The following is an 8,233-nucleotide window of genomic DNA, read 5'->3' as shown; positions in this document are numbered from 1 at the left end:
AGTTGGGTCAACATGGACTGTTGACTCGAGTGTTGACTTCGGTTGACTTTAAGGTTTCGTCAAGACAGGGATTATGGAGACCATGGAGAGGTAAAATGGTCTTTTACCCATCCCAAGAGATTAGAGAGAGAAAATAGCTTGGTCTATTTAGAGTTGTGATTTAAGTGTTAATTAGAGATAATTATCGTATGTGTTAAGTGGAGGCTAGATCGGTGATTCGTGTACGAGGTTTATTTGCTTGCTTACGAGGTGAGTCTTCTCCTTATACTTACCTTGAGTGGTAACTTTGTGTGACCGGAAGATCTTGTGTACTTATATTGAGTATTGTGATATTCTGCATTATGTCTATGTGATTTATGATGTGTGTTATGTTTAGCTTTACTGAGTTACGACCAGAGGGTCCACCCGAGTTGTGGGACCGGAGGGTCCTACTGAGACACATCGACCAGAGGGTCTTATTTGTGATATAGCCATGAGAGGCTAATGATTTATGTGTCGTATTTTGGGGAACTCACTAAACTTTGTGCTTACAGTGTTATGTGATATGTGTTTCAGGTACTTTTCAGGATCACGGGAAGACGCCGACTTGATTGTACACACGAGATGGATTTATGTTTTTGAGGATCCTGTATTTTATTCAAACAATTATGAATATGTGTTTTTTTATAATTTGACATTTTGGGGATTTGTGAAACGTGCTGATGAGATTTATGTGATTTTAAAAATGATAATTTTGTTTGAAAATTTACGGTGTTACATCTATTATATTTAATGTTCAACGGGTTTGAGATCGACGATTGGTGACAATTTTGACGATTATCACATCTTGAGGGAATTCATACGAGTCTATGAAGTAAAAACCGCGGATTAGTTTTTTGATGTTGTTGATGACGAATAAGATGATCAAGGAAACAGTCTATGAACCGATATTGATTTGAACACTTAAAATGTCAAGTTCTACCGATGAGATTGATCATTATGAGTACAAGTCGTGATTAAGAAGAAATCACTAACCTATAAATTTATGGTATGACTTGTACGCAATTAAAGTGTCAAGATTTTGTGACTTTCTCTGTAATCGTATTTCATCAGGAAGACACAAAATTCACTGATCACCTAGTGTGTCGGCAGAAACGTCGGTCTTCACGTAGTCAGAGTAGTAGAAATGGAGCAAGGGAGAATGATGAAAGCGACCAACAAAACATTGTAGAAAAGGATGAATAAACAAGGTAGGCATATTTTTTAGGTTAGAGGTGATTGGTCCATGTATTTTAGGAAAAGACGACGCTTAAAGGTTTTGACGTCTAATGTTTCTAAAAAACAAACAGTCCAGAAACCAAAATGTTTACTCGCTTAATGATATAAGAGGTTAGAAGAGTTTCTAAACAAAAAACAACACTGCCTAGAAGTGCTTGGTCGATGTCTTCTAAGAAAAGAGGACGAGCTGATGTTTTGACGTAGGGGTGGACGCAAGAATCAATAATAGGTGTTGCGAGTTGAGGTAAGTTTTGTAGGTGCAAAAAAAATAGGTTAAAAAATCGAAAAATCAAATTTTTTTCCACTGTGTACAAGAAAAATAGATGAAAAATAGATGATTCATCTTTATTTTAACGTCTACAGCCTTCTAAATAACCATCGGTATAACTATCCACATAAATAAAAAGTTATAAAAACTTCTAAATAAAAAACAAACACCAGAAAGTTACCATATCAAACGTAAAACGATCTTGGGATCTAATCTAAACAATATATAAATAAATTAATCATTAACTTTCCGTTTTGATATGGTAGATTACATTCTTAAAATTTACTAAAATATATGTTATGCAATGTACAAAAAAAAGTTATTAAAATTAAAAAAAAAAAAAAAAAAATCCATAAATTCATAGGATAAAATAATTACAATCACACTCCCTCCTTTCCACTCTTCCCTATATATACACTTCTCAGTCCCCTCCTCCCTTCCTAATTCTCTCTTTCTAGTACTTGTGTCTCTGTCTTCTGTTCAATCCGCCGTAAATCTCTCGGTAACAAAATCTGTCAGAAAAGATAACGGTTTTTTCACTTCTCCCCTACCCTATCTATCTTTATCTGAAAAAATGATCACCGGCCATGATTTCTACACCGTCATGTCCGCCATGGTGCCGTTGTATGTCGCCATGATACTCGCCTACGGCAGTGTGCGGTGGTGGAAGATTTTCACTCCCGACCAGTGCTCCGGCATCAACCGATTCGTCGCCATTTTCGCCGTCCCTTTGCTGTCTTTCCATTTTATATCCATGAACAATCCTTACGCTATGAACTTCCGCTTCATCGCCGCCGACACTCTTCAGAAAGTCATTATGCTGGTGGTGCTCGGGTTGTGGGCTAATTTTACCAAGAATGGGAGTTTGGAATGGATGATAACGATTTTCTCGCTTTCGACGCTTCCCAATACACTGGTTATGGGGATTCCGTTGTTGATTGCTATGTATGGTGAATATTCAGGATCTTTAATGGTGCAAGTTGTGGTGTTGCAGTGTATTATATGGTACACTCTGCTTCTGTTCTTGTTTGAGTATCGTGGCGCGAAGATGTTGATAATGGAGCAGTTCCCGGAAACGGCAGCTTCCATTGTTTCTTTCAAGGTCGAGTCTGATGTCGTTTCGCTTGACGGACATGATTTTCTGGAAACCGATGCGGAGATCGGGAACGACGGGAAGCTTCATGTGACTGTGAGAAAATCAAACGCGTCGAGGAGATCTCTTGGGCTTGGTTCAATGACTCCACGGCCGTCGAATCTCACCGGAGCGGAGATTTACAGTTTAAGCTCGTCGAGAAACCCGACTCCGAGAGGTTCAAACTTTAATCACTCGGATTTCTACTCTATGATGGGGTTTCCCGGTGGCCGGTTATCGAACTTCGGTCCTGCGGATGCTTATTCAGTTCAGTCATCAAGAGGTCCGACACCCAGACCTTCGAATTTCGAGGAGAGTACAGCTCCGGGACCTCTGAATATGAATTCTCCGAGGTTTGGATTTTACCCAGCTCCGCAGACAGTTCCGGCAGCTTATCCGGCGCCGAATCCGGAAATTACTTCGTCCGTTACGAAGACTGCTAAAAGTCAACAACCACTGACGCAACCGCAGCCACAACCGTTACAAAATGGCGCTCAAAATAAAACTAATCATGACGCTAAAGAGCTTCACATGTTCGTCTGGAGCTCCAGTGCTTCGCCGGTGTCCGAGGGCGGCGGGCTTCACGTCTTCGGAGGTAATGATTTCGGAGCTACGACGGAGCAGCCGGGTCGTGCAGGTGCAGATCAACAGGGTGGTGCGAAGGAGATCAGGATGTTAGTCCCCTCAGATCACCACCAAAACGGTGAAACCAAAGGTAATTAAATCATTAAAAATCATGAAATCTCAAATCTTTTTATGATATTTTCAAATCAAAACTGATGAATCTGTTGGGTGTAGATGCATTGGGGGGAGAAGATTTCACTTTCGGTGGAGATAGAGATGGAGATGATGATAAGGATAAAGAGGCTCAAATCGGACTTAACAAACTCGGTTCAAGCTCCACGGCCGAGCTCCACCCAAAGGGTGTCTCGATGGACGACGGTGTTGCCGGAAAACAGATGCCGCCGGCGAGTGTGATGACCCGATTGATATTGATAATGGTTTGGCGGAAATTGATCAGGAACCCAAACACGTACTCCAGTCTGATTGGTCTAATCTGGTCTCTCGTGTCGTTCAGGTAATCCGACATGTCAGTCAGAGTATTAAATTAAAATATTTATTATTATACGATTATACGATTTCACATTTATTCATACTTTCATACTTTTTTAACGACTTTCTGTATTTTCCAGAAAAGGATAAGATTTTCTTTAAAATAAATAAATATTTTATTTTATTATTACAGGTGGCATTTGGCAATGCCCATCATAATTAGTAAGTCGATCTCAATACTCTCGGATGCTGGTCTTGGAATGGCTATGTTTAGCTTAGGTAAGTAACTTTTTTTTATTACTTTTTTATCTAATTTAATATATGGATATATTATTTTTTTATGCTCCAATAAGATCATAAAATTTAGATAAATAATCAAAATATATTAGTTTTTTTATAGTTTGTCATTTATCTAGAGATATGTTATTTATTATTTGGTTTTTTGTATTTTGAAGGACTATTTATGGCACTTCAACCAAAAATCATAGCATGTGGGAATTCAGTTGCTTCATTTGCAATGGCGGTGAGGTTTCTGACGGGACCGGCGGTGATGGCGGCGGCTTCTATCGCCGTCGGCCTTCGTGGCAATCTCCTCCATGTCGCAATTGTACAGGTAATCATATCTATGTCACCAACTCTTTACCTACATTTCATTTTCAGTCATTATTATAGTATTATTTTAATATTTGAAGCCACTAACCTTCACCTTATGTGTTATTAATTTAAATTATATAATGACATAATCTGTTTATTTTAATCGTTAGGAAATTATACTATTTGTTTTTACAAGTTTGTGCCAATGGTTTCTAATTAACTTCAAGTATTATTTAATTTTTGGAGCCATTGTTTAAATTTTATATCATGAAATAACCATTTATTTTTTTTAGTTTGTTTTGATATTTACATTATTTATTTAAATTAACAGGCTGCGTTGCCCCAAGGAATTGTCCCTTTTGTTTTCGCTAAGGAGTACAATGTTCATCCAGCAATTCTTAGTACTGCGTAAGTATAAAGTTTGACCATATTACTTCATAGATATATCAAAAACCCATTTGTGAAATTATAATAAATTGTTTTTTTATATAAATAATCTTAAAAATAATGTGTTGTAAAGGTGATGTTTACATGTAATTATATACGTAGAGAATATTATAAAAGATGATTGAAACTGATAACGAAATATCAAGGGGTCTCTATCTACTTTGAAATTTGTACATTTTGACTAGCAAAACGTCTTTGAATTTTTTTTAAAAAAAATATGCTTTAATTTGTATTAACGGATATTGATAAATGTTTAACGATTTTTTCAGGGTTATTTTCGGAATGTTGATCGCCTTGCCTATAACTTTGGTCTACTACATCATTCTTGGATTGTGAGTCAAAATCATGGGAAAGAAGAAGTGATGTTTTTAAGATTGAGGGACAAAATCTTATGAAGACTCCCAACACATTTGGAATATGGAATTTTTGACCTCTTTCCCTTAATGTAAGGATCATGCTCCTCACATCTCCCAATGTTTTTGTATCTTTTGATGTCTACATTTTCAAGAAATGAGGAAAGCAAGGAAGGAGATAGATTAGAAGAGAGGAAACAAATAGGAGGATAATAAGGGAAATTTAATTCTTTCTTTTTCCTCCTTTGGGTTAGTGATTATATTAGGAAAAAGGTTAGGATTGATGGCAAAATGGAATTATGTGTTTTCATAATCGTTTTCGGTTCTTGTTTTTTTGTTGGCTAGTGTTGGTTGTTTGTCGTATTTGTATCTCTTTTGGTGTAATTATTTAAGGGTTTTAATTAAATATGATGTAAAGTTTTCATGTGTTGTTGACTATTTTGTTGTCGTATTAGTGTGAATGAATTCTCATTAGTTAGCGGGCTAATAGGAAAAGCTACTTTGGGATGAAAGCAAAACGTTATTTTTTATTAAAAGCAACTTACAATAATATTACACAAAATAGTTTGAATGATAGAAAACAGTTTTGATTATAATAATAGTATATATATTGCTTTTAGGGTGTAGCACTGTGTTACATGAACGGAACACATGCATTGGAACTAGAGTGGCCTAAACCAAAACTTCATAACAATATTAATATAGATTTCACAATTACTAGATTTTAAAAACAAAAACATATAAGAAATCACATAAAACATAAAAGTTCACATATGCATTTATCAATTGTATACAATCTATCTTCGATTTGTGTCGTATCTAACTCGTTATAACTTTGATCAAGCAATTAAATATTGGCATATCAACAACTTTTTTACTGAAAATTGAGAGTTTGAGCTGAACAATCACAGTTAAAACTTTTAATCTAAATATGACTTAAGTTTATTGTGACTTAGACCCTCTTATATCATATAATCATATGATATAATGATACTCGTGAGACAACGTGGTGTGGGACTGTGTAAAGATCGTCTAAAAGATAACCTTTACTATAATAAGAATTGCATGTATCCCTTTCATAAACAACTAATGGTGATCGACTTTTTATGAAAGTAATTTTAAGACCCGTAACCAATGTGAGTCCTTTTTTTTTTTTTTATTGTTTTGGTGTATTATTTGATGTTTTGTTTTTAGAGGAGGTGGTAAGTTGATATTGATTTGAAAGGACACTATATTTACCTTTGGAGGATTAATAAAAGAGACTTTTTGAAAGTATGAGGAAAAGGGGTTTACTTTGCGGTGGTGGGATTCAAACATTTGGCCCCTTCTTTATAAGAAAAAAGGGTAGGGTAGCCCTCCACCAAGTGAATTATTATAACTCCTAACAATGGCATCTTTCATCTTTACACAAAATCAATAAAAAGTTTTCTACGGCATGGGGGGGAATTGAATCATGTGTTAGACACCCACATCACTCACAACGAATCTTTACCCTTTTTTCTTTTTAGTTGTATCAAAATTATGTAAATAATGATCTTATAATAATGCTACATTTAATTTCACTTTTTTTTAACATCTCCATGTATATATAAATATATATGAACAAGAATGCTAGAGAACTAGCAAATTACAAGGGAATGGCTAACAAGTTTTTAAACCAACTAAATAGTTGCCTTTTAAACGTATGATTTATCGACTCGTACCATTGAAATGAATTTTTTTGAATCAACTCACCAAACGAATCTTTTCTAATACCATTTGATTCAAAAATGATACTATTACGAAATCTCCATGTGACCCAAAAGAGAGTCAAAATAATAGCTTTCATCCCCTTTCTTCTACTCATCGTAAAAAGCATAGTGTCGAGCCTATCGAAAATTTCATCAACCTCATTAAAGATCAAGATCTGCAACTCACACCATCTCGCCACCAAAAACCATAAGGCTAAAACAATCTCACACTTAAGGAATGTGTGTATAACATCTTCATGATTTTTCTCGCAGCTCAGACATAACACTATGTATTCAGCCGAATCCTCCAACACAAAATGTTTACTTTTTGGAATATACATATTACATCCTATTGAAATACTTGCATTCGAAAGTGATAATTATCCATAAACCTTCTCGTATCACTAACCACATAGCCATCATCACTTCCAATATTATAATGCCAAAAGTCTTCCTTATCTATGAACACCATGGAACCAATACAATCCACCAACTCTGGAAATTGAACATTCTCGACCCCTCTGCTAATCTCCCTTCTCCAATTCCGAATTCACTCCAAATGATTCCATCGTTCTTTTATGACAAAATCACTCTCATTCTCTAATGAGAACAATCTAAGAAGCCGATACATGAGAGGAATGTTCTAAATCCAAAAATCCTTCCAAAAACTTGTACTGGAACTGTCACCTACGTTGTTAGACATGTGTGAATGCAAAATAACTCCATTATCATGAAGATTATTAATAGAATCAACAATAGCATTCCAAATCCTTTTTATTTTGCAAGAAGTGTAACCTCGAGCTCAAACCTGTATGAGAGCCATGAATATCTTTCCAAGCCTTAACCCACAACAAATTTTGATCAATAAAAGTTTCCATTTCAATTTATATAGTAAAACATGTTTGAGAGTTGTTAAACTACCAATATACGAACCTCCTTTCTCTCTCGAAGCAAGCATAAGATCCCATTTAACTAAACTAATTTTCTTTTTGTAAGAATCTCTACCCTAAAAAATCTTGCACGCAAAGATTTTAACTTTTTATTCACTGATGTTGGCTTTTTAAAAATAGACACATAAAACATTCCAAGAGACCCCAAAACCGATTTAATAGGGGTTAAAAGACCACTAATCGAGAGTGTTTTTACCTTCTAAGATGATAATTGTTTATGAAATATCTCAGTAACGGTCTTTGAACCAGTCGCACGTATCACACACTCACTAACTTGTAGGCCTAGGTAAATATACGCAATGGTCGCCGATAAGCAACTTGTAATCGTTGCCGTCTGCACAACTTCACTATAATTCACCCCAATGTCATGAAGATTAGAATTTTGTAAGTTAATCTTCATCATGAGGCCAAATAAAAGCATTGTAAGATAATAATAATTTTAGTAACAT

At 35.5% G+C, this 8,233-nt stretch overlaps 1 protein-coding gene across 1 annotated transcript; it reads left to right on the top strand.

The window, feature by feature from the left end:
- Positions 1 to 1,956: 1,956 nt before the first annotated feature.
- LOC145071147 (auxin efflux carrier component 3-like) lies at positions 1,957 to 5,530 on the top strand. The gene is made up of 6 exons (XM_079018057.1): positions 1,957 to 3,372; positions 3,456 to 3,735; positions 3,904 to 3,989; positions 4,166 to 4,323; positions 4,636 to 4,712; positions 5,021 to 5,530. Exons 1-6 carry the CDS (start codon positions 2,100 to 2,102, stop codon positions 5,085 to 5,087), a joined length of 1,941 nt encoding a protein of 646 aa, XP_078874183.1. The 5' UTR covers positions 1,957 to 2,099; the 3' UTR covers positions 5,088 to 5,530.
- The last annotated feature ends 2,703 nt before the right edge of the window (positions 5,531 to 8,233 follow it).

Source organism: Lactuca serriola, chromosome 8 (genome assembly GCF_051521515.1).
Source record: "Lactuca serriola cultivar US96UC23 chromosome 8, Lser_US96UC23_V15, whole genome shotgun sequence".
NCBI classification, from domain to species: domain Eukaryota; kingdom Viridiplantae; phylum Streptophyta; class Magnoliopsida; order Asterales; family Asteraceae; genus Lactuca; species Lactuca serriola.
Note: the sequence above shows the minus strand (reverse complement) of the source record. Positions and strands in the feature narration are given on the sequence as shown.

What these genes read in the sequence shown, in the direction of transcription:
- LOC145071147 (XM_079018057.1), top strand. Translation starts at nt 2,100, where the DNA reads ATGATCACCGGCCATGATTTCTACACCGTCATGTCCGCCATGGTGCCG. An exon ending in TGGTCTCTCGTGTCGTTCAG is followed by an intron (nt 3,736 to 3,903) that starts GTAATCCGACAT and finishes TTATTATTACAG; the next exon opens with GTGGCATTTGGCAATGCCCA. An exon ending in AATGGCTATGTTTAGCTTAG is followed by an intron (nt 3,990 to 4,165) that starts GTAAGTAACTTT and finishes TGTATTTTGAAG; the next exon opens with GACTATTTATGGCACTTCAA.